A 26,859-nucleotide genomic window follows, 5' to 3' on the forward strand; every position below is an offset into this window, starting at 1 on the left:
CCTTTCGGATGCCTTAAAGTGAGCCGAGAGCGCCACAAGCCAAATTAAAGATGTTTGCACTCCTCTTCGGGTCAGTGCAAATGTGACTGAAAAAAGGTCTAGAACCAGTGCAACAGACAGAGTGGGGGTGAGTGACAGGCACTGCAGGCGCATGCATTCCCTGAGTGCACGTGAAAAATTAAAAGAGTATTTAACATCCCAGTGCCTCCGCACTTTGGAAGATGCACCTTGCTCAAGGTTACCTCCTTACATCAAACAGGCTCTGTGTGGCATGGGCGGAGGTGCAGTATTGTTACAAGAAGCGTCTAGGAGAGGCAGCCGGTGAGTATGCAAATAGGAAGGCAGAAGAGTGGCGCGTGACAAGCCCAGGAACGAATGACTGGGGAGAACAAAGCCTGGGTGGCAGCCAACAAGTATTCATAATTTTCATCAAGCTCCCTTAAGATTATTTCATAATTGTGACTTGTATCCAAGGAACTTTCTGTACTGATTACAGTTCAGTGCACAAGTACTTCAACGCTCAGTTTCAATCTGACCGCCACGTCTGCAGATGAGTATTCACCAACAGGACGCCATTGGCAGCCAGCTTACACATAATTTTCAAGAAAGTGCATCGAGAGCACCACTCGGTAAGTAGCTGGCGTTTCCTAACACAAGTAACAGATCAGTTAATTGATAGTGAATTGCTATACATAATCATCATGGTAGCTTTGTGAAAATCCTGAAAAAATGAGTGATAAGTGCATGTACTTTCAGTTGAATTAAACGGGTAAAAGAACCATCTACAGAGCATCCTCAATGGGTGTATCAAAAAGAATAAAGTTGTGTGTCGTGAAGAATGGAAACTGAAAGAAAGTGCGTGTGAACATTCATGGCACAGGTGAATCGAAATACTGGAAGCTTCGGTTAATATGTTATTGGCTGAATCCTGGAGCCGTGAACTGAGCGGGGTGTGTGACGAGTCGTGCGGTGAGTTAAATTAATAAAATTAACAAAACGAGATATGAAGATTCCAGTTTGTGTGTCTGCAGAAACAGGGATCAAAAGATATTATCGGGTCATTCTTGGGCCATAAACAATGTGTGTGCATCAAGAGCCATGAGACAAAAGAAATTAAAAACCATGTTAAGTTGCAGGTGAGGCAACCTGTTTGCTGTGCCTGTTTACTGTGGAAACTGGGGTCGGAAGACGGTGAAAAGGTTTGTGTGTGGTGAGTTAAATAAACTCTCACGGTGCTGAGACCCAGATCAATCTCATGACAATACAAAAGCATGATGTCGATTTAAGGAGCTCAAAAACCCATATGTGCACTCACCAATAAGTAACAGCATTTCTCCGGTAAACCGATTCCTGTGGCGTTTACTATGGCCGCCAAGTTTTGCTTGTTAAATACCCAACTTACTAGCCATAACAAGACGTTGCATAACAAGAGAGAGTACAAGCCCGGCGGAGCGTGGCGCGCGCGCTTGGCGGGGGGGCTGGGGAGCGCATTCCAGGCGGGGGAGCGGACCCTTTGAAGTACGATGCCAAACGGATTGCATGGCAGCACGATGCACGCGATTGTGCGCGTGCTCGCCATGCAATCCACTTTTGGGAGCCCCTTACTAGAGTCTTGCATAGCGATTGCTACGCAATAGCTAGTAGAGACCTAAACATGAGTGGAATTCGGTCAAGCATGTAGATAATTCGCTTAAACATGAATACTTTATTAGTAATCAGTATTGTTCAGGTTAGAAGCTCTATTGACATTTTTAGTTAGCATGTCCCTCTACCCTCCAAAATAAACTCCGCAATGAAACTTTGATGACCATATCTTTTCAAGAACACAGGAAACGCTTATTGAAATCTGACAAACCCTAAGTAAAAACATTATTGCAACAGTATCTTCATACAATGAAGGACAGATTATGCAAGTCAGTCTTAGTGAATTATGCACTGATGAGCTTTGGCATTTACTTGTTCAGGTGGAGAGACATTTACTCCAGACTACGTATTTTATAAAGACAAATCACTAGGCCACACTGAACAAAGTTAACGAATGCAATGCATAGCTCAATAAAGAACTTCAGACGTACGAGTTATCAAACAATTTTTATTTTAAAAATATGCAATGATTTCTGTTTAATTTCCAAAACATTGTCTAAAACAAAATTCGAGAGGTTATCAAAGAATAACACAACTCGAGAAAGTTCTCCAGTAACATGAACGCATTGGAAAGACTGCCAGATTCCCGCATCGAATTAGGTTGAAGCCAACAAAGCAATAAGGGGAAGGAGAAGACCAAGTTTGTGTTCAGTTTGGTGAAGTACTTCCCTTTGATCTGAACATGCAAATGAAGGCTTGGTAGTTAGCCGACAACAAAACGAGGCATCAGAGATACACTGACGTAGATGGTACATAATTGCAAAAGCAAGCAATTCGTTTTTTCCTCAACAAGTTTGATTTAAACATTTACAACCTCCTTAATATCCCTTCCAATTCATGCCCCAAATCCAAATCAAAGGTAACAGCACCCAGTACCAATAATCATTCTAAACATCCCAGCCTCCCCACCCCCATTCTATATTGAATCTTTGGTACGTCTACTGATTTCATTAGGTGTGCACATATTATTGTGCTCAAAGACTTTGCGTCTTACTGAGCATTAGAGAGGCTTTAAACAGATCTTCCTGGTTGGTACAACACATCAAGCAGGTTTAAATAATTTCATGTGCAACCCATCTGCATTGCAAGTAACTACAGGGCTCTTTTTACCACATACAACAATATCATGATCTGATCTTCAAAAGTATAATCTTGTGTGGTGATGTTGGTAGCATGCAAGTACAAATAAAAGGCCAAGGAGAACACATGTTGATTTAAAAAAAAGTCAGCATTGTAATAAAAGCATGCGACGGACCGCCACATGTCACATTTAGTTTGAAGCCGAAAAGTACCCTTTAATTACACACCTCAATGTGACTCAAATACATGCATGTCAGAACCCAGTCCAGTGCTAACTGGTAATACATTAAGCACAAATCGTCCTTTTCTAGTAGACAATCCATAGAGCTAGTTTCCCTCTATTGAATTCCCTTCAGGAACAAGGCATCAAACTGCACTGCGAGCTATAAAATTGGATATCTGAAATGGCACTTCAATAAATGAGCTGTTAAATATTAAAATGAGATTTACTATGGGGCTGGGGCGCGAGCAGAATTCAGTGGGTTCAGTGTCTATAGGTGCATTGTTTTGATTGGCTAACTGCAAAGACTCCCAAAAACATTTTGTGGTGGATCCACTGAAGTTTACAAAAAGGCATCACACCACTCCTTCAAGCAGCCTTGACAGTCCCTCGCTTGTTTTGCATTGGCACCACATGTGTCCTTCAGCCACTCTCTGAATAGCTCCTCGTCTTTCTTCAGCACTAGAAACTGGCCCAGCACCACATATGCCTGGCAGGAAAAAAAAACAACAAGATCAGTGTCAAACTCAAAAGCAAAGTATAGATCAGTTAACATCACTGAAGAAAAAGCAAATGTACACTTGAAACATAGAAAAAAATAGCTCAGCATCTTTGAAGATGTGCACCCTTTTATTTCCAGACCTCTTTCAAGAGGTTTTTTCCCATCAAAAAATTGGTCTGTCTATTTGGCACAATCAGGTCCGGACAACAGGCCAGGCTTAAAATGGAATGGGACTGAAGCCAGTTTCTGAAACCATATTTGATCTTCTCTTAAGGCCCAATGTGTTTCAGTGAATATCATTTTGCTGGTCATACTGTACAAAGTGAACAAGCTATTACTTACCTACAGTAACGCTCTTTCTGGTATAGACACTTCTCTAACCGTGAATTACTCACATTTTGAATATTTCCCCAGGCATCAGACTGGATCTGGAAACTTTCATCAGTACATTCGAGCACAAATATGCGGCACAGTGCGACTCAGTTCCGCTCCTGAAATGCCCCTTGGGCAGGCTGCCCCTCCCACTTCCCGACTGGGTAGAGATCGGCCTAAAGCGTGGGCCTTAGTGGAGACCACACCCAGGGAGCAGAGTCCAAGTTGGTAAAGAATGGAGGTAGAAGAATGTATGTAATATACTCTGTTTGGCGTACCAGATCAATGTAATATACTCTGTTTGGCGTACCAGATCACAGCCCAGTCATAAATGTAGAGTGTAACATTGCCTCAGGGGGGCTATTTAACCCCTGGATGTTGGCAGGTGCCCCCCACCTTACATTCCCACAAGCCCAGAAGTCAAACCTCCTGCAATATCTTTTGAGGTTTTACTGTTTATGTACATGGCTGCCTGATGAAGGCGTACAGCCGAAACATGCGTAGGATACAGATTTTCAAGAGCCATGCCAGAAAATGAATGTTTGACATAAAATGAAGTGATAATTCTTGCATTTCTTGACCAATATTGAATCATTTGAAATATTTATGTATAAAGACATGTACTATTGACACTGTAAAATATGTATTAAGGTATGTCTGGATTCACGATAGGAAACATAACCACTTCATGTAATCTAAATGTATAATTATAGTGCAATATTGATTATAGAGTGTGATAACTCCTTGCCTTTTAATGTGTATATGAAGAAAATTGTTTACATAAGTAATAATAAAAAACATTTGATACCTAATCTTCCAGGGTGTATGTATATTATGTATGTTGTTTAGGTCCACGATTATTTTCATCTTTCCTAATTATTTTGTTCACTCGATTAACGCACCCTGATTTTGGAAATTGTCAGGGGTACCCTTATTTTTGCACACATGGTGTGGCCCTCTGGCCACTGGGGCCTAGTATGCTTTCCCCAGTGCCCCCACGGCTTCCCAGTAGGTCAGGTGATACCAAAGATTCCTTGTAGTGATAAGTGGGTCGCGAGACTACCTGTCTTGCTACGTCTTCACGTTCTGCTAGGCTATAGAGACAAGGACCTGGCAGGCTGGAAACCCATGTTAAATTAGTGTGTCCTGCACAGAAGGGAGAAGGTCCCCGGAGCGGGAAGTAGGCTTCCCAGGGTTGGACACAGGAATTAGGGGAGCCAGTGGTTATCTGCCTACATAGTGACTGTACCATAAATAATCCTTAGCCCTCAGTGCGCTCAGCAGGGCGGCTAAGGAGTTAATGGGCACGTGTTTTTGACACCTTTTAAACTGAGGTAAAAGACACCATAAACATCACACACCATAAACATCACACAACACATCTTGTAAGCCTTAAGCATCAGAATGGTGCCCTCGCGGTCTGCTGTGCATGGTTCTTTGTCGCAGCAAAAGGAGGGTAAGTGCCCCTGTTATGTTTACCATCCTGCGATAAGCGTTTTTTGGTGCCCCAGGCAGGGTTGGGAGGTATACTGCTTAGAGGCAGTTGAGGTGCCAGCAATGCAGAGTGCAGGGATATTCACATCAAAATATCAGGAGGCCATCTCTGAAGAGACTGTTTCCTGGGTTGAAACCGGTGCCCCACCGCCCCCCCTCCTTATCTTTGGCAATAGGCTGTTTAAGGCAATGCAATCCATCTAGGGGTCCTTTGTCCTGGCATTTTAGTAGGGTAAGATGTTGGGGATAAGGTGGTCGAGGATTCAAGGCAGGGGCTGATGGGTGACTGTGCCTTTATACCCAGCTTTGCCTTCAAGGGTGTCTGCTAATAATCCACGATTTACCTATGAACTATAAATACATCATGTGGACTATGTCTGTTGCCATGACGCACTAGCTTACTTATATTATGCCTACATCTAGGTGCGATGTTGAAAAGAACAGTGATTCATTGAGGTCAATAGGTCTAAGAAATGTTTTTAGGGAAAACACAGTAGGTCCTATATATTTTCTTTAGGACCCAACTGCACACAATATATCGAATGGATCATATATCAAAGGCAAGTATAAAGCAGGGCACATTTTTGCATTAGAATGCAATAAATTTAATTGCAAAGTATCTTATTTTTTTTGTATAATTAGGATTCAGTGCTCACAAAAAAGTGAAACAACGTGGAGTTCCAGCTGTGCTGTGGATACGCTTTTAATTCAAGTTCAAGATGCCCAAATGTAAAGGTAATCACGAAATGTGAAAGTAGTAGACGTGGGTCTTTAGTAGAAACCGGATTGACTGGACTTCTGTTTATCATGGCAATATTCAGTGGTGGCATGGGTGTGGGATTGCAACCGTGCGTTTGCTGTGTGAATTCAGATACCGAGGACCAATGTTCCCTCTTATTTCTTTCCTCTGTGTGCGGCAGTGGAGGGTCTCTGTGCGCTGCAACCATGGCTATGTGCGCCAGGAACCAGACCGCACGTGTGCGCGGCGCCAAATGTCACTCAGAACGTTTACTTCAATAAGTGAAAAGATGGTGCATTTTCACACATACAGTGCCACAATAAGTGTCTTGAGGGCAGTTTCCAAATTAGATAAACGATGACATGAATTGGTTACACAGGCAAGTACACTTCAAGTATAGAAAAGCACAAGAATATGTGCGTGTGTAATGTAACTGGTGCCAATGTAACACGCTCAAAGTTTGCACTATATAAAACGGAAAAACGAGTCTCTGAAGTTGCATCAAAAGCAGTGACTGGTGCTACTATTGCAGAGTTAGGCCCCCCCCTCACCCCACCAGGGTAAAAATAGGCACCTGCTTTTAAGCACTGCCAGTGCTGAGCACCGGCAGGACCCGGCCCACTTAAAGCCCTGGATGAGCATGTAGTCTAAACGTTTTATGGCACAGTGAGAAACTTGCTCTGCTTTCAGCCTCAAATCCAGGGGTCTCAATCGCGGCCTTCCCGCAATCAGAACTCGCACTGCCACACAGGAGTGGCTCCATTCACACTACGCAATATACCACTCATATTTTGCATTAAAAAAACTACAAAAATACACCTCTGGAAAAAGAAAATACTCTTTGGGAATGCAATAGTAAAAAGATAACAAATGTAAAAATGAACAGCATCGTTTGTCTCCTTGGCTGCAGCTGTCGCCAGTGACGGGGGCACCGAGGTGTGGTGGGTTAGGACATTGACAGACAGGACACCAGCCCCCACCTGGCCGTCCTCCAGAGAAGCCCCTGATCTCATATTTCCATTTTTAATTGTTTAAACATCGGAGCATAGTCACGTGATCCACGATATCCCCAAACAACTCTTTACAAGAAGGCATGAAATAAATAATAGATACATTGGTTTTATAGGTGCCGCGCAATGAATGCCACCCACTTATGGCATCTCAGGGCATCACAACTCGTGCGATAAACTTACAGCACCTTCTGGAGAATCCTGTCAAACCCCTCCCCCCCCCACCTTCTCTCCCCGCCTCCCTTTTTCAGGTGCCACCTGCGCCCTCATCCTTCCCAATTTCTAGGAAATCTTCATGCTTCTTGGAAGCCCTCTTCACTCCCGGATTGGCTGCTGAGGCTATTTGTTGTTGAGAGTCGCAGGGGTAAGCAGTGTCTTAACACGAGCTCCCTCGCTGCTGTGTGGACAGACCACCCCTGTGGCCCCACTGACGCGTGACCACCAATGCACATTTTGTTTATGTATTAATCAATCACATCCCGTGAAGGGGCTCAGATTACCATCAATACTTAAACAAGAGGCCACAATCGTCCCCGCACTGCGCTTTACTAACAAAAGAGTAGAGCCAGTTTAAAAACACAGAGTGTACTTTGGTACACGCTGTGATTTTAAACCGACTCTACTGTTTTGTTAGTAAAGCGCGGGGACGATTGTGGCCTTTTGTTTAAGTATTGATGGTAATCAGAGCCCCTTCACGGGCTGTGATTGCCATAAATACATAAACAAAAGGCCACAATCAGCCCCGCGCTCTGCATCAACACGCCCCGAGCCCCCCCCCCCCCCCCAAGCCGCCAAGCCCCCTTACCTGCACTCTCCACGACTCCTCTCCGGCACCGCTTCAAAAGTGCCTGGCTTTCGCGCCGCCCGCTTCCCGACGTCCTGGAATCGTTGTGCGCGCTCCACATCCGGGAGTGCACGCTGACGTCATGGAAGGTGCGCGCGCATTAAAAGGAACGTAGCCGAGGACCTATTCTAATAGTGGCTATATTGGTTGGGGTCAAGGTTTTTGGATGGCATTCGTAGATCTGCTGACTGAATCCAGCTACCGGGTAATAGCTCCTGAGATCCATGTGATGGGTTGTCTGTTATTCTGCAGAGAGACAGTAAATCTGTGGTTGCACCTTATTAGTACCAGTTTAACACCCAAGTATAGCAATAAGCAACAGAATGGTGACCAGTCCAGCTTTTCACAGGGCCTTCACTGTGCTGCAACACGTGTTGCTGCTTTTTAGTAACTTTTGATCTGTTTGAGCTATACACAATGTTAAAATCTACAGATTATGTAGCAGGTAATTGATTACGTGTCAAATGCAGAAAGACTTTAATTATGCAAAAAATTGTTGCTGCCGCACAATTGCATAATTCCAGTGGCCCTGGGTGTAATGGCTGCAATTCGTGGACTGCAACTTTAGTGCATGGCATTCAAGGAGAACCATACTATATTTCATGGGATGCGGCCTGCTTGGCTTTTATAGCTGCAGGTTGCCGCACAACAAAAGAACTAAGCTACTCTTTATAAAGCTGAGAAGGGGGTCATCCCCCCTATCCTGTCACCTCCCAAAATGAGAAAGACCACGCTCAGTAAATGTGTCTGCTCTGCAGCCAACTCAAGGAGTACATAATATACGTTTTGTGCCTGTGCCCCACCTTCTTAGAGGACAGAAGGGCTCTGCTACGAAGGGGTTGGATTGCTAAAGATATGAGATTCTGCAGAGGAGCGGTCCTGGCCTCTTTTGATCCTTCAAACACCACTCTGAACTGTGCATTGGTCAGGTTTATGGATGTGAGATGTGAATGGGACAGAGACTGGAAACCTGACCCCTCCTCCTCCTCCCTGACACTTTCGGCTAGTGACCAACAGTCATGCCTATGACCTTCAGATAATGCAAGGCACAATAGCAGATTATCTTTCCAAATTGTCCTCTCCACACAACTTCTCCCCCTTCCTTTAGGAAAGATGCCAAACCCTCTTTTCCTAAATGAGCCCAATCTTCCCAGTACCCCATGTCCTAGCAGCATGTAATAGAGTTATTATGATACAAAAGACTTTCTTCCTTTTAATTTGCAACTGTTGAAAGCTAGTATCTAAAGAACTTTGAGATTTTATTACTTAATGAAGTTTTGAAACTCTTAATGTTAAAATCAGTATTTAATGAAGGACCTTTTTAATGTTGCAAAAGATTTTTTTTTTTTTAAAAGTGTTGGACCTGTCAGCCCTAGGGTGGTCTCCCCTTCTATTTTTGTATCGTGCCTCATTTTTTCCACGCTCATTTTTGTGTTGGACTAGGTCTCCGGGCGCCTTTTCATTGCCAGGCAGTGTTAAGGTGCAGGTGCTCCCTTCTCCCAAGATGGCTGCCACAGACCCCTGCTACTGCAGGGTGGTCGTTTTTCATAGTAGCACCCTAGCTGCCAGGAGCTGGCTGGGACCCACAACAATGTTGCGATACCAGCCCGCCTTTTTGTCCCATAGTTAGAGTGGGGAAGCTCCTGGAAGAAGCTGGAACCTTCTAGAAGGGAGGTGGGGTTTTACTTTTGCCGCCTTGGCTAGAGGTCACCTGACCTAGGGCTACTTAAGAGTGGGAGGGAAACTTATGTGGTGAGTTGGCCATTGGGGTGAAGCAGAGCTGGAAGAATCCACCAGGAGTGTAGGCGGTAGGGCCTAGCCAGGGACTTATGCCTCCGAGAGTGACAGGATTTAGGTACTGCCTCTTAAGTGAGTGAGGTGCCCTGTGAATCCCACTGATCTTGCCCAGTAGTAGGAGGACCCAGAGACTCTCTGCCAACCTGACTAGGAAGGACCTAGTCGCCCTCTCCATCCCTACCCCTGTAACAGAACCCCTTAAGGGCGCCAGATACATCTGCGCCAAAAGACTTCATCTGTCAACTGAGAACTGAAACCCAACTTTAAGAACTGAGACTGCATGACAAGAGCGAGCTGTAAGCCTTGAATGCCAGAGCTGAGACTGCGTGTCCAAGCTACCCTAGTGACCAAAATACCAAGCCGATTGCCAAGTCACCGGGGATCGACCAGGTACTAGCGCTGTGACCCCCGCGCTCCCTGCCCTGGTCTGGGACCCCCGGCAGCGTGCTCCGCTGAGCACTTTACCCCATCCTTAATTTGAGCCCCCCCCCCCCTGCGACGACGAAGCCAGCGCGCTCACCGCCGCGGCCTGGAGGAGGGCCCTGCTGTGTCGCGAGGCCCAGGCGAAGTCCGGGACCCCGTCGCTGCCGTCGCAGCTGTGGGAGGAGAAGCGCAAGGTCGGGGCCGAGTTCCCCCAACGTCGTGAGGACGGACGCCTGCTGACGCCGAGACGGAGGTAAGCCCGGAGGCCGAGATCCCCCCTGGTGCGCCCCCTGCTGGTCCGGAAACCGCACCGCACTTGGCCCGGGTCGTCCCCTCCGTGGGAATCCCCTTCCCTGCCTGCGCGACGGAGAGACCCCGCCGAGGGATCCTGTCCGTGTCCCCCCTTCTGTAAGACTGAGAGCGGTGCTAAGTGAACTGCACCGGAGCATAGGGACCCGCTCCGCAAGTCCTGTCAATCTCCCCGCTGGAAGCCGCCTAAAGAACTGACTAACATTACCCTCGTGTGGCGCTTCCCGCCACCGACCCTGCTTCCCCCGCCGGAGTGACAAGGGATGCGAGTAGCGCACTGTGTTACCTGTTCTGCTCGAAAGTATTCACATGCCAGTGATAGCGAGTAGCGCCTTGTGTTATATGCTCTACTCGACAGTAATTACATTACAAGGAAATGCGAGTAGCGCCTTGTGTTATATGCTCTACTCGACAGTAATTACATTACTCTACTCGAAAGAAGTTGTTTGCCAGGAGATGCGAGTAGCGCACTGTGTTACATGCTCTACTCGATAGTAATTAATTGTTTGCCAGGAAATGCGAGTAGCGCCTTGTGTTATATGCTCTACTCGACAGTGATTACATGCCAAGGGATGCGCGTAGCGCATTGCATTATATGTTCTGCACGAAGGTAATGCCATACCAGGATCACGAGTAACGTATTGTATTATATGCTCTGCTCGACTGTAATTACCTGCAAATGGTTGCGCGTAGCGCTTTGTTTTATATGCTTTACTTCACAGGACCAGGGGCCATCGATTACGAGGAGCGCTCAGTTCCACAGGCGCCATGTTAGTGAGCCCAATGTGTCCCCGTTCAAGTATCATGCTTAGTTAGACGGCTCGTTCAGGGAAAGACTTCACGTAAGTGCGCACAGCGCTAGAACAAGGTTAGGCACTGCATAAATATCACCCAGAGTGTCGAATGTAATGTTATGATGGTATTATAAGTCATGTATTGCCTTGTTATTTCCTGAACTGCACCTGACCAGCTATACTTGGATAAACTTGAAGTATTTGCATAATTTGCACGGTGTGGCGTCCCTTATTGTGTGTGTCCCTAGTCCATGAGAAGCGTGTGGTGTATGGTTGCTTAGCACATAGCCCTCTGGTTGCCCGACCGGCTCGCGCCACGCTACCGCCTATAGGGCCTGGTGACCCCAGGTTCCTACACAAAGCATTCAAAGAAGCTATTATTTACCATTCAACAATCAATACAAACCCTTTGCAATCATTAATGATAAACTGTAAGGTCCAAGTATGCTTCCTGTAATTCCAGGGGAAGAAGAGGTCCCTTAATCTATACGTGTTTGGAATTTATTTTAACACGACCCATATACAGTAGTGCGCTCACAACGAAGCAGAGATTAAATGAAATTATTCTTAACAATGTTGTATTATGCAATGAAGCATTTCAGTAACTCCGATTTCACTCCTCAATGGTCCTCGTAGCCCTTTGTATAAAGCCTGGTTGCAGTTGTGGTTCATTTAAGGGAGTTTTCGGTGAACGAATAGCAGTCTGCACCTAAGTACACAAGCAGAGACTTAGAGTATTTAACGTGTAACTCATGCAACAGCTGAAGCGTTTCACCTTAATGCATCAGATTGTGCGTAGGCACAAGCGCTTATTAAAGCATGAGTTTTAAGCATCAGCCTAGGATCACTATTTCGGCAAGCAGAGCTGCTGGGATTGATTAGAGTTTCCCGCACTTCAGCTGATTTACGGTATTTCTGGTTGGCATCAAAGTTTAATGTGCTGTATTAATTAATGGAAGTTTAAATTAGGGGGGGGAGGGAGGCGCCCCATAGTAGATAGTTATAAGAAAGGATGCTAGTGCCGCTACTCCTGCAAGTCAGAAATGGCCTGCGACCTACTGTTCACGCTGGTGTTTGAACAGCGAGGATAGTCTGCAGCTTTGGGGTAAAATCAAATTAACAAGGGATCCTGTATTAATACAAAACCGACACAAAAACGGGTTCCTATCGGGTTCTATGTTTATGCCCTTAATTTTTTGGAGTCAGAAACACTAATCGATTTCTCAAGAATGTGCATGAGAAACGTTAAATTAATCCTCATCTGCGATTTAATTCATCTTTATATTTCACAAGTTTTACTTAATTTTGATTCCCTAATAGTGTTAACAATTTCGACGATAATTTGAACAGAGTTGCCTGCAGATGAGTAACTGGCCAAGACGGAGTTGGGAGCTGATGCTGAAGACAGTAGGAGCATCTCAAGAGTGCCTGTCAGTGGGTCAAAAGAGAACACTAGATCATCCTATCCTTGGCCTATCTGCAAAGTGCATAGAACTATGGCCTCTTATTCCAGTTGCAATCGTTATTCTGTGCAAACTTGTGAAGGAGATCTACAGATGCCATAACATTGACAAGGCAAAGGTAATGTATGCTCAGATGTTATGCAGGTTCAGGCGATCACTATGGAGATTTGTATGTGTCATTGACAATCAGTTATTTAGTCAATCTAGGCCTGTATGACAAGCAATGTGTAACACCTTAGCAGAATGACCAATTATTGGGGCCGGGGTATACTGAGGGATACCATGTCTCTGAAAGTCTCTCAGACCATGTCTTAGTGACCACATGGAGAGGTCAGGAATTGAATGAGCAAATTATTATTTTGATAGTTACGGGGATATCGGAGTGCCGGAGCTTCAGCCATGGATGGGTAGGTTCCTGAACACGCAGTGAAGAGTATAATTTTTCTCCAGGGGAATATTGAGCCTGTGTGCTCAAGTCTTTTCATTGCTGGCTTAGCTCGATATAGGAACTTAAACCACGTTGAAACCAGTTGAGGCGTAGGTTCAATAGCCGGAGACTTCGAGGAAGTGCAGTCTAGGTGACGATGACTGCATGCTCTCATTTTGGAACCAGAGTGGCGGGATGGGGTAGAATCCTACTTCGCCTTCTTGTGCTTGTATTAGGACTTCGACCTGCCTGAATATTTGGAGCAAGAAGTTGAGCAGTCTCCTGGTGATTTACAGATTCGTCCCCTGGTCTTGGATCGCCTTGCAAGAGCATTAGTACCAAGCTTGTGTCACTTCGTGGGTGCAGTGGAAACTGGGTGAATTGGACAGATATCCGACTTGGCTCAGCTCTGTGGATAGCAGATGGGGCAGGTGTGTGCCCTATTGGAAAGTATGATACCTCCGTCTGCCCTATTGAAAAGTTTGATATGTCCGTCCATGAGAATATTTACACTGACGTGAAGTGGTATGGCATTTAATAGTCGTTTTCTTTGAGGTCGTCGCTGGAGCTGCTCAATCCTCAGTAGGTGGAGTTTCAGGGCGCTTTGCATCACTCGCTTATGTAGTGCATAGACAGTGAATTATACAGTATTTTGAGCATTGTGCAGGAGGTGTTAAATGGCTAGAGGTGGGATGTGGCTGTGTTGGCATCCATAACAATAGAAGTAATTTGTGGGGAATACTAGGTCTCAAGAGGAGGGCGGCACAGGAATGGGCTAACTGGTAGGACAGGAGACCCTGTTTTGACAGCTTTAGGTTGATGGCAGAATACCATGTACACATGGTCCCAAATATAAACAAATGCATAAAAAAAAGGGACACAAGCTTCACAGATTGCATGCATGGATTGCAGACTTTGAGGCTGTTTGGTACACATCAAGGCTATCAGTCTAATAGGAGGCAACTATGCTACCTTGAGCATCTTATGCGACAGCTCTGGGTTCCAGGGTCCAAGAGGCCTCCGCGTGGAGCAAAAGCGATGCTCGCATCTACTTGGCCTTGTGGCATAATTGGTAATGAGACCTGAGGGGCTCAGAGTAGCGTTGTGGACTGCGTATTGAGGGATTGTAACTTACTTTGTCCAACGAGACTCTTCACTGTTGCTGCTTTCTCGTCCCCCGCCGCCGCTACCACCACCTGCGGCCGCGGAGCGGGGACGCGACTACATCCCCCACAACCCCCAGCGGCTGAGGACCCGCCGACGCTGGTTTGGCGCCAGGGAGGCGCTTAAAAGATCGCCGGGATACCCGCGTCGCGGGACCGCGTGCGGGCAGTGCCGGGCTAAGCCCGGGACAAGGGCGGGACCGTCTGTGGCCGTCCGGGGCCGGGCTGGGCCACCCCATTTGGCAGTTACAAGTAAGATATTTTACATATCTTCCCACACAGTTTGCGGTAAACACTATATTTCGAACTTTGCAGTCTTTGTGTCTACAGTACGCGTATATTTGTACCTCTCCACTGCTTGTGCCCATATTTTAAGTATGCCTATAACTCCGCCTATACAGCCATCCAAAGGCAAGACTACACTCTTGGGAGGCCCACGGAAAGGGACCCTTGACCACTTTCTGGCCAAAGCTGTTTCTAAGTTGGACAATGAAATAGCGGACACGGAACGTAGTCTGTCCCATGGTTTACTCTCTGATAAACGTTCCTCTCTGGGTTCTATACAGTTGATTCCGTCTCCCTCACCTGTAACATACAAACTGGTAAATATTTCTGCCTCAATTAGCGACCCGGGCATTCCGCTACTTCTTCAGGATCTGCCGCTGACAACAGACTCTCAGCGGGACTTAATCACCATTAATACAGGTGCGATGACTTCCCCACTCCTCGCTATGGAAGGGGATCTACCGAATACGCCTCCTAAAATAAAACCAAGGCCTATTAGGAAAAAGATTTCCCCTAAACAACCCAGACTTGTGGCAACTCTGAAAAGAAAGAGGGGCGGTGCAGGAACAACAGGTAGCTGCTCCAAAGCGCCGAGGTTATCCCCCGGCTCTTCAAAATGCAAAGACACTATGCCACCTTCTGCCCGCGACCCCAATGACTGTCTATTCCAGAGACTTGAACAACTCGTGAAGTCACTTCTTTTACCTCTCTATGAGAGAACAAAACGGCTAGCCGAGCAATTAGACACTCTAACAACTGTAACTTCCTCAAATGGTTCCTTATTGAAGGATCTGGTTATTTTTCAAACTGCTGACCAGAGGAAACAACCAGTTATGACCCCTGGAAGAGATGCAGCACTGTCTAATGACACAAACACTCAGCCTCCAGCCATTTCAGTTGTCTCCGAAATTGCGCCTACTTCCTCAGAAGAGAGGGAAAAAGTAGCCCCGCAAAAAACACTAGAAGGAAAAAACACCAGAATTTCCGGGGAGCCAAACTCACGACAGTTTTCTGATAGAATGGACGAATATATTGACTTACCACCCGAATCTGCTCCATATGTTATTATACTTACGGGTGTGCCAAAATTAAGTCCAGGAAAGAAGGAGGGGTTTGTGGAACTTAAAAACAAAGTAATATACTGGTTAAGTAAGAACAGACCTCTGCCCTCAGATCTTAATGGTGAGATCCTATTTGTGCGAAGGCTGACCTGGCTTGGGTGTAGGCCTAAAGATATAGAAGGTGACATTGTGACTATAAATTTTAAAGATCAGAAAGTAGTCACTTACATAGCGGACTGGTTCCTAGAAAGAGGAGTAGAAGGAATATCAACACGGGTTTTGAGCTACTTTTATCCCCAATCCCTCCTTACTCTTCAAGGGAACAGTTCTATCCGTAGGCCGCCTAGACATACAAGATCAGTTGTAGCGCCCCATTACTCAAAACCTATTAATACTGTTCCTTTGTTTCAACATCCTAGAAACCCTAGTCGCTGGAAGGTTTCTCCTTTTTCACCCTTTCCAGACAGGCCTCTTCTTCACCAACATCAGCACATTCATAGCTTACCACAGTATTCAACCTGGCCTATATCAGTCACAAACCGCTTTGAGGCACTTACAGATCTGGAAGACCCTGATTGACAGATAGAACCTAGCCTGGAGTTTGACCTATGTGGAGCTCCCATCTTGACTTCTAACACCCATGCTGCAACCTCATATCCTGGAACGGATATTGTTAATATTTGTAATACGGGAATCCTAAACTGTGTGGCACCTATTGATCAGCCACAAGCCAGTGGTGATAATTTATACCCTGCGACTACTTCCAACTGTGACCGTTTAATACCTCTCAGCTCCCCTCTCCCCCAAACCTTAAAAATCAGAGCTGAAAATATAAATGCTCTTGTTATGAGGGAAATAGGGGATGCTGATAACATCATCTCATGGAACGTTGCAGGCCTTTCTAATAAAATATCACACCAACCGTGGCTAGACATAGTTACATGTTATAGCTTTATCTGCCTCCAGGAAACGTGGGCTATAGATGAACTCCACATTCCAGGTTACCAGACCTTCCATGCTCCTGCACAAATAACCTCTCAGGGGAGAAATAAAGGAGGTCTGAGCACTTATGTTTTAATAACGCAGGGCATTAAGGTACTGAGACATACATTCACTGAGTATTACCAGATTTTAAATGTTAGTTGGGGGCGGGAAAGATCTCTAACCCTCATAAATTTTTATAATAATATCCCCAGTAGCAATCTAGAAAGCCAGATCGATAATCTCATGACGAGTGTCAATGCTATTAAGACCCAGAGAAAGGGTGAGTCGGTGTTGATCTGGTTGGGCGACTTTAATTGTACTATTTGCCCACATGTTTCCAAAGGCATTTGCGGCCTTGGTAAACATAAGGACGACAACCCTACACATTTTGCTCATTCAAAACTGGGCGACACTCTTAATTACATGCCTTTTCATTTTAACCTGTCTTTTATCAACGAACTTTGCACCCCAAATAACCCCTTTAAACCAACCTTTCACGGGCGGGGATGCAATTCGACTATTGATTTTACTCTCCAATCTCCACCCAATGAAGGATTCGTCATCTCCTGGGAAACACTTAATGTTTTCTTCAGTGATCACTACCCAATTGTTTTTAATCTTAAAATTAGAACGATTCAGGAGATCCCTGTAGTTATACCTAAATACCATCTCAATATAAACTTAGCCACAAAAAAAGGCTATTCTATAAAATGGGACAGGGTTGACCCTGCCGTTCTTTTACATACTTTAATGGGAACTAGCCTACCCGATATATTAGCCTGTCTAACAGAAACAGAGGAGTCATCAGTACTCTTGACTCCCTTCTTAAAAATCCAATCTGAACTGAAAAAATTATTAACAAAAGAGCGTCAACCTAACACTAAAATAGGCCATGGTTGGTTTGACAAAAACTGCACTAAAGCTCTTCAAAACCTAAAAAGGGCCCTGCATGAAATCATCAAATCACCTGCTGAGATTAGTAAAGCTAGAAAACTGTATTATTTGGCCATAAAAACCAGGAAACAGACTTTAAAGAAAGAGGCCTGGTCGGCCTTAATTGCAGCATCCAAATCTAGGGACAATACAGCTTTCTGGAAAGCGGTCAACGCTCCTTATTTACAGCAAAACCAGACCGATGTTATAGACATGGCTATAAACGGGGAAATTTGGGTAGATCACTTTAAAAACTTATATGACAACTTAGGAAACCTTAATTATGGTTACCCCCTGATTGACGGAGTTATTATTCAACCACTCACAATTCTACCGATTATATTCCCAATAGGGATTTCCTTCAATTGCATGGAGATTACTAAAGCAATTAAAGACAGTCCTTCAGGTAAAGCCCCCGGCCCCGACGGCGTCCCGATGGATGTCTACAAGGCAGAAATCGACCTTTGGGCTCCCCTGTTAACGAATGTTTTAAATAATTTTAATCGACATGGGCTCCCACCATCCTGGTCTGAAGCTATAGTCGTCCCTATTTTTAAAAAAGGAGACAGAAATGTCCCAACCTGCTACCGCCCAATTTCACTTTTAGATGCTTTAATGAAGGTAGCAGCGAGGGCAATTTTAAACAGAATTCAACTTTGGGCAGAGGAAAATAATGTATTATCCCATTTACAGTATGGTTTCAGTCCAGGAAAAGGGACTATAGAACAGAGTTTAAACTTGGCCTTAGTTTTATCTAAATATACGCAGGCAAAAAAGGGAAACCTTTTTGTTACATTCGTGGACCTGAGTTCCGCATTTGATTGCGTGAATCATGAGCTACTATGGTCCATATTATCTGAAATGGGCTTAGATTCTAATATCCTAGTATTTATAAGAACTCTGTATCGTGATGCAGGTGCTAGAGTCCGTTACGGAAACAAAGGCGAGTGCTCTGATAAATTCTCTATTAAGAGAGGGGTACGACAGGGGTGCATTTTAGCCCCCCTTCTTTTTACCCTATACATAAACTCTATTGGCCAATATTTAATAGAATCACAGCATGACTATCCAAAAATTCTAGGAGCTCCGACCCCAATACTCCTCTATGCTGATGATGCCGCCATTATGTCTCGGAACAAGATAGGCCTACAGAGGGCTGTCTTGAAGTTCGCAACTTGTATGAATGAACGAGGGTTAAAAATTAACATTGCAAAAACATACACGATGGCTTGTGGTCCGGGAACAAAGAAATTGCCCTGTTCAATCTTTTTAGATAACAGCAGAATCGAGACCACGGACAACTTCTCCTACCTAGGAATACATTTTGACCGGAGGGGAAATTGGCACACAGCGATAAACGCTAGAAATTTGGCCCTCATCCGAGCTATTGGCGCGCTAAAACAGTTCTCAGCTAAATTAGGTGGCAGACCAGTGAAAGAGCTTATTGTTCTTTACAAGGCCAAATGTATTTCTACTGCCACCTATGGAGCTGGTCTCTGGGGTATTGAAAATGCACAACTATTACAAAAAACTGAAAATCAATTCTTGTGCTACTTATTAGGAGTTTCAAAATCTACATCAACCTATTTTATACACATTGAATTGGGCCTGCGGTATATTCTAGATATTATTAAAATTGCGCCTATACTGTTGTGGCATAAGATTTGGATTACTCCGGAGACCAAACTTAACAGAGACTTGATTACTGATTGTCTCAATCTCGACGGAGTAACCAACATAAAATGGCTCACATATGTAAAAAATATGATGACTGACCTTGGCCACCCTGAGTTTTTTATGGAGCCTTCAACCATGGAATCGGTCTCTAGGAAGACCTTAAGAGAGCTGGCTTTAAACCATCTTATAACTAAAAGATGGAATCTGGAAAAAATAAAAAATACAGTTCTCAACTACCAAAAAATAACCATGCAAGAAGGCCTCCAAAACTATTTATTAACTCAGCCTTCTTGTTATGCCCGAATGCTTCTCACTCGCCTTAGATTCGGAAATTTTTATCGTATGATTGCTTTCCCTTTTTGCAACTCCTGGTCGAATGAACTCCCACCCTGCCCCTGTGATGATACCTCTGCTCAATCCAACATTCATTGCGTCCTCTTTTGTAAATTCTATCAGCTGCCCAGGGGGGCATTTCTGAAACCACTTTTAAAGTCCTGGGGATTACGTACTTGTAGGTTGGCTATGATTAGGTTATTACAGCTGGACAATGAATGTACTATCATCGCATTAACAAGCTTTTTAAAGCTGGCTGTTGAGTTTCGGAGCTCAATGTACTAATTTTAACTGGATTCTTTTGTAATTCAATGAACTTTTCATTAACAGGGGACTATACCGATTGACTTTGACTATGTATAATCAAATCATTTTTAGAATTTTTATCTTTATATACATATGTATGAATATTCTGATGTACGCTTTTATGATTTTAATCTCAAAATCGAATAAAGCTTTCTTGATTGATTGATTGGTAATGAGACCAATTTACGACCAATGGGTAGGTCAGAGTAGATTTGCTGTCAGTGTCTTGTGTGCCATTTTAACTATGGAGGAGCTTTGGAAAGATGCATGGGGTTGACTGGGTCTCTGCCTTTATTTATTTTTATCATGTCGCTGCTTGGAGATCCCGTATTAACCTCCCACTAGCAGCAGTCTTAGTGTTGAGTACATCAGTGTCTGACCTTTTCTGTGGAAAAGTGTAGGGAAAGTAAAAGATAGAGGCTATCCGACAATGGGCTTCGTCTGATGTCTGTACATCAGATCTTGCTTTGTTTCCCTCTTTGACCCGAACACCCCTCCCCCATGTTGCCGTAGAGAAGTTACCCTTGCCCTTATGACATGGTGTCAGTCACCTTACCAGAGGGGGGGGGGGGGGGAGAGTGCATTTAGGTTCACTAACTGTCAGCAGAGACAGGCAAATTAGGTACGACTGTCTGCATATGGTTATGTCGACAACATTTCTAGAGCCAACTCCTCTCAATAAGGCGACCTCAAGTAACCATAATAGCGACCAGGGAGGCATTTGTAAGCAGGTCAGGTGTTGGTACCCAGCCACACTGGGTACCAGGTGACTCCTTACCGCCACTTTACAACCTGTCCATTTCGAATTGGGGCAACAGCAAAGGCCTTCCAGGATGGCCCCGCCTACGTTTGTTTTTTTACCTCTCAGACAGCAAAACTGTGACTGTCACTGGGCACTTTTTTTTGTATCCAAACAGGCAATTGTCCTGGTTTTCCAATGGTGAGGAAGGAATGGATTTTGTGCAGTAAGTAACAATGGTTTGTTTCAAGCGGAGAAGAAATCCCCAACTGCCTTGACAAGGAGGGCACAGAAAGGGTATGCTCTGAAAATACAATGGACTCTGGCTAAATTCCTAGGTTGGGCTAAGCAAATCTTAATTTGCAGCACTTAACAATTTCCGGCAGGTTGAAAGCAGACGCTTTGCCAGACGAAGAAAGTAAAACGTTTATGCTGGAAGCAAAGGGTCAACCAGCTGGGCAGGAAGGCAGAGGCTCAGTGTGAAAGGTAGAAAATGGAGTGCAAGGATCACGTTTAAGTTGGACATTGCCTAAAACTGCAGTTCCAATTCAAATGTGTGGTATGAGTTTATGGGATTCGGTAGGGCGACCAAGTGGGGGTAACTTTGTTATGACATGAGGAGCCCATATAAGCACCACTCCCAAGAGCTGATGTCCGTTTCTTTTAAGGATTTTCACGGCCACAGATGCATATGCCTAACAGAAAAATTCCTAGACATGGGATCATATTAGTGAATTGAGTCCAATTCACAGATTGGGGAAGTCCGTGAGTAATCCGTGGTTAGTGTCTTTTCCAGAGAGAGCATTACTGAAAGTAACTACTACTACTTCTGATAGAGATGTCCAACTGCAGATTTCTCACCTTTTGAACAGATACCAGAGCAGTATCTATTCTGAGTTGGGTATGAATTGGCTCATACTAAAATGTTCTGCAGGACCAGGCAAAATACCCCTTTTGGCGATTCTGGCTGTTCAGATAGTAGTGCTTCATGAACATATGAAGTGATGCCCACAAAGCTGTAGCAGATGTCCAGGACATGACCTCTGCATGCCAATGCAATAGTAGCAGCTTTAGCCCTGGTGGAATGAGCATGCATTCTTTCTGGAGGCTATTTGTTAGCCAATGCATAGTAGATTTTGGTTTCACCGATTTAGAAAACATAACTTTCGGCATTAAAGATGTTCGCGTCCGACGAACCAGTTTATCTGGGAAAAAGGTGGAGTATGGTGGTTTAGCACAAACAGTTTGAAGCTCATCTACTTGCCGAACCCATGTGATGGTGACAAGGAACAGCGCCATGAGGTCGAAATGCCGCAAAGGACAGCTGTGAAACAGCTCAAAGGAAGTGCACACCAAATATGGAAGGACCAATTTACGGTCCCGCTGTGACACAAAACAAAGAGGGAGTGCAGCTGGCCTTAAATAAAAAAATAAAAAAAACACCACCACAGGTAATTCAAACAAAGGCTGGTACGGCAACTGTAAAAAGGCTGGTATGGCAACTGTAAAAAGGCTGAAAGAGCCAAAAGGTACCCTTTAACTGTGCCCAAAGCAAAGCCTTGATAGTCGAGAGACAAAGCAAACAGAAGGTCAAATAACATTTTCAGAGGGGAGGGGGGCCACAAATTTGTCCTAATGATAGATCAAAGACCACTAGGATTAGTTGGGCCTGGTTGGTCCGGACCCTCAGAACCAGGGCAGAAAAGGTATGAGGAAGGCATATAGGGGTCCCAAGTTCAAGTGTAGGCGGAACAAGTCACCCAGCAAGAGTCTTCTTGGAAACTCCAACGCACACAATTGCTGACATTGCCTGTTCTTGGTGGTGGTGAATAGATCAAGCCAAGATTCTTCACAGGTGAGGAAGAGACCTCGTACCACCTCACCAACTGGGTGAACAGCTATTAGTTCACAGCTTACCATTAGTTCGCAAGTGTTACAATGCATGCGATGTAACAACCCGTAGCCTTTACTACACAAGTTGTTACTTTGCATGCGTCGTAATGCTTTCCCAGCCGCATTAAATCACAAGAGAGGAGGAAGTTTGGTATTGATTAGACAGATGTTATGTGGAGGATTCACACGTGGGATTTCTTGGTGCCATTTACTATACTGCAAGAGAATGTTGCAGAAAAAGTGAAAAAGTTGTAGTGTTTGAAGCAGTTAAGTTGGGTCACAACCTTGCAAGAGAGTTGTTGATTTTTGTGAACGAGCACGGGAGTACACGGAATGTTGTTTTTGAATGCTATGTTATATTTTAATGTACATTTTAATTTGTAATTTAATACATTTACAGTTAGCCTCTCCCCAAAAATAAATCAAGCAGGGCACAAAAAGTCAACCTCCGTAACAAAAAAAATGCCTTCGTACCAAAGCCACTTCACCTTCAATGGAAGTAGCAGGCTTTTTTTATTTCTAGGTTTATACGCGGCCATGGCGGTCTTAGGCATGCGCGATGCGTTTGCCTCTGCATACTCACCGTTTTCAAGAATCCGTGCTGAAGACGCAGGAAGCCGGAGAAGAGAGGAATCACGCTTGGAGAGAAAGGTAAGAGGGGCTGTATAGTTTAAGGGTTTAGGGTAGGGGGTAGTCTTAGGTTTTAGGGTAGTGGATTTGGGTTTAGGGTAGTGTCGGGGGGTCGTGCAGGGTAGTGTTTCAGTGTAGGTACCAGACTGGGGGTAGGGGCAGGGTCGTGCAGGGGGTAGTGTTGTGGTCTTTGTGTAGTGTATTGGTTTAGGGTAGCATCGAGGGGGGGGGGGGGGGGGGGGAGGGGGGGGCCGGGCAGGGTAGTGTTTCAGTGTAGCGAAAACACTAGGTGTAGGGGCAGGTCCGTGCTGGGGTAGTGTTGTGAGGTTTGTGTAGGGTAGTGTTTTAGGGTAGTGCAGGATAGTGTTTCAGTATAGGGAATGGACTGGGGTAGGGGCAGGGTCGTGCTGGGGGAAAGTGTTTTAGGGTAGTGCTGTGATGTTAGTGTAGGGTACACTCCCCCACCCAAAACCCCCATTTCCCTGGCATCCTGTCCCTGGGGATAAGTTACTATTTCAATTAATTTATGATAAAAAGTGATTATATATATGCAATATATTTTATTGCAAATAAAAAGCATTTTAATTACACTTCTAACCAGTTGCGAACTAAAAGCATGCGCAGTAAAAACTAGTGTAGTAATAGTATTTGCGAAATAAAAACTTCGTACTAAAAGCATGCGAAGTATTGGTATGCTAAGTAACAACACATATTCCACCAACTGGGTCAATCTGGCATTCCATACCATGTGGGGGAGGAGATGTCCGTAAGCACCTCTACCAGCCTGCCCTTGATTAATGGAAGACCTCAGTGCCAGGAGGCAATCCCAGGTGATAGTACGTTATGCTGCTTTTAGAGCTCACACTCAAAAAAGCTGAACACCAAGCGAGTGGCCTTGGGCTCCAGCAGGATAATACTGAGCTAGGCCTCCACCAAGCCAGAACAGGACACTTCTGATATCCACATCTCCAAAGATGGCCACCCCTGCTCAGAAAGGATGCATCGGTCATCGTTGACATCTGTGGGTGGGATAGAAGAGTGGTCTGCTGCTGACCTGATCGTTGTCTAGCAACCACCACTTCCAGGCCTCGAAATAAATCTACACACCCACTAGCTACTAGTCAGAGTTAATAAGGAAGAACTATTTTCCAAAGAACAGGAGTTCTGTTCATTCAAAATGTGAATGAGCAAAAATAAAAATATATATCCTTTGCATCTTGTTTTTATCTTGCCACATTCGTTGTGCATTGAAAGAGGTCAAATGTCATCTTACAAATAGTGGCTTATTTTATAATGGAGAATGGGGTTTACTTTTCTTTCTCGAACTGCAAAGTTAAAGGATTTTATAAAGTGTGGTGCTGGGCACACAACACTTAAATAGCTTGTAAATGAATTGTACAAATATTTAGAAGGAATATGCTACTTACCAGTATGCATCTGTTCTTGGCATGTAGAGCTGCAGAGTTGTACACTTAGCATAGATCGCCATCTGGTGTTGGGCCCGGATGTTTGCAGTTTGTTTTTCTTCTTGGACAGTCTTTGGAAGTCACGAGTTTGGTGACTCCTCCTTCGGTCCGTACTGCGCATGGGTTTCGGCTCCATCCTCAGATTGTTTTTCGCCAACAGGGAAATGATGGAGCGTAGTAATAACAGTGAGAAACCCATGTGTGTTGTATCTAAATAAGATGTACTGGAACGGATACAGGTAGCCGGGGAGGCGGGTGGGCGTGTACAACTCTGCAGCTCTACATGCCAAGAACAGATGCATACTGGTAAGTAGCATATTCCGTTCGAGGCATATGAGCTGCAGATTGTACACTTAGCATAGATTATATAGCAGTACCCAACCTTAGCGGCGACCACCGGTATCCGTTGCAGCTGTTTGAAAAAGTGTCTTTAGTACAGCCTGGCCCACCCTAGCTTGCTGCTTGGAGTGCACATCTACACAGTAATGTTTTGTGAAGGTGTGCGGTGTAGACCATGTGGCTGCTTTGCAGATGTCATCTAAGGGTATATTCCCTAGAAAAGCCATAGAAGCCCCTAACTTTCTTGTAGAGTGGGCTTTAGGCGGAACAGATAATGTTCTCTTTGCCTTTTGATAGCAAATTTGTATGCACTTTACAATCCACCTAGCTATCCCAGATTTAGAAATGGGGTTGCCTTTATGTGGTGGAGAGAAGGAAACGAACAATTGTTTAGTCTTCCTGAAGGGTTGCGTTCTTTGCATGTAGTATAGCAAAGCCCTTTTCACATCAAGTGTGTGTAAGGCCCTTTCCGCAACAGATTGGGGTTGCGAAAAGAAGACAGGTAATTCCACCGATTGATTGAGATGGAAGGGGGAAATGACCTTGGGCAGAAACTTCGGATTTGTGCGAAGTATGACCTTGCTGTGATGTATTTGTATGAAGGGTTCCTGTATAGTGAACGCTTGTATTTCACCAACCCTTCTAAGGGAAGTGATAGCTACAAGAAAAGCTGTTTTCCAAGTGAGAAACTGTAGCTCACATTTGTGCATTGGTTCGAAGGGCGGACCCATTAGTCGTGTAAGAACTAAATTTAGATTCCATACAGGGGAAGGTGGTGCCCTGGGAGGAATTACTCGTTTAAGGCCTTCCATGAAGGCCATTTTTTGTTTTCGTGGGTGGCGAAGAGGTCTATCTGAGGATGCCCCCACTGTTGGAAGAATGGGTGAAGAACTTGTGGATGCAGTTCCCATTCGTGTAGTTGTTGCGTTTGTCTGCTGAGCAGATCTGCCATGGTGTTTTGTACGCCTGGAACGTGCTGTGCCAGGAGAAAGATGTTTTGGGGATTTGCCCATCTCCATATGCTCTGGGCTAAGCGGGAGAGCTGGGGAGAGCGTGTCCCCCCCTGTTTTTGGATATAATACATTGCAGTCATGTTGTCTGTGCGAATGAGGACTGCTTTGCCCGAAATCTGTTTTTGGAAAGATTAGGGCTAGAAAGATCGCCAAGAGCTCCAGATGGTTGATGTGGAGCGATTTTTGCTGTGGCGTCCATAGACCTTGCATGGTGAGGTGTCGGAGGTGCGCTCCCCAGCCGGAGAGCGATGCGTCCGCTGTTAGAATCACCTGAGGAACCGGGTCCAGGAACGGCCGCCCTTTGGAAAGGTTTGTGGTGTTCCACCACTGCAGAGAGTGATGTGTGCGGCCGTCCACCAACACCAGATCCGTCAGCTGACCCTGGGCCTGGTTCCACTGTTGTGCTAGGCACTCTTGAAGTGGACGCATGTGGAGTCTTGCATGGGGCACTATGAAGATGCAATACGCCATCATTCCTATGAGCTTCATAAACACTCTTGCTGGAAGAGAGTGTTGGGGAAGAAATGTTTGTCGTAAGGCTTGAATGCTTGTGATTCTGGCTGAGTTTGGATAGGCAATACCTTTGGAGGTGTCTATAGTGGCCCCGAGATATTGCTTTGTGTGAGATGGTATGAGGTGGGACTTTTGGTAGTTCACCGTGAAGCCTAGCTGGTGGAGCAGTTGGATGGTGCTGTTTGTATGTTGCACACATTGGTGGTAGGACGTGGCTTTTATTAGCCAGTCGTCTAAGTAAGGGAAGACGTGAATATGTTGACGGCTGAGGTGTGCTGCTACTACTGCTAGGAATTTGGTAAACACCCGTGGTGCGGTGGTGACCCCGAAGGGGAGAACCGTGAATTGGTAATGCTGCCCGTCCACCACGAATCTGAGGTATTTCCTGTGAGAGGGGTGTATTGGA

At 45.0% G+C, this 26,859-nt stretch overlaps 1 protein-coding gene across 7 annotated transcripts in view; it reads right to left on the reverse strand.

The window, feature by feature from the left end:
• Window positions 1-2,076: 2,076 nt before the first annotated feature.
• The window catches only part of BANF1 (barrier to autointegration nuclear assembly factor 1), an 82,349-nt gene continuing 57,566 nt past the window's right edge, over window positions 2,077-26,859 (reverse strand). For all 7 annotated transcript variants that reach the window (XM_085625865.1, XM_085625861.1, XM_085625862.1 and 4 more), the window contains one exon: window positions 2,077-3,434. In XM_085625865.1, the coding sequence (XP_085481991.1) occupies window positions 3,288-3,434 (147 nt within the window). In that variant the 3' untranslated portion in view covers window positions 2,077-3,287. The remainder of the gene's footprint in view (window positions 3,435-26,859) is intronic.

The sequence above is a fragment of the Triturus cristatus genome, chromosome 9, assembly GCF_964204655.1.
Source record: "Triturus cristatus chromosome 9, aTriCri1.1, whole genome shotgun sequence".
Taxonomy (NCBI): domain Eukaryota; kingdom Metazoa; phylum Chordata; class Amphibia; order Caudata; family Salamandridae; genus Triturus; species Triturus cristatus.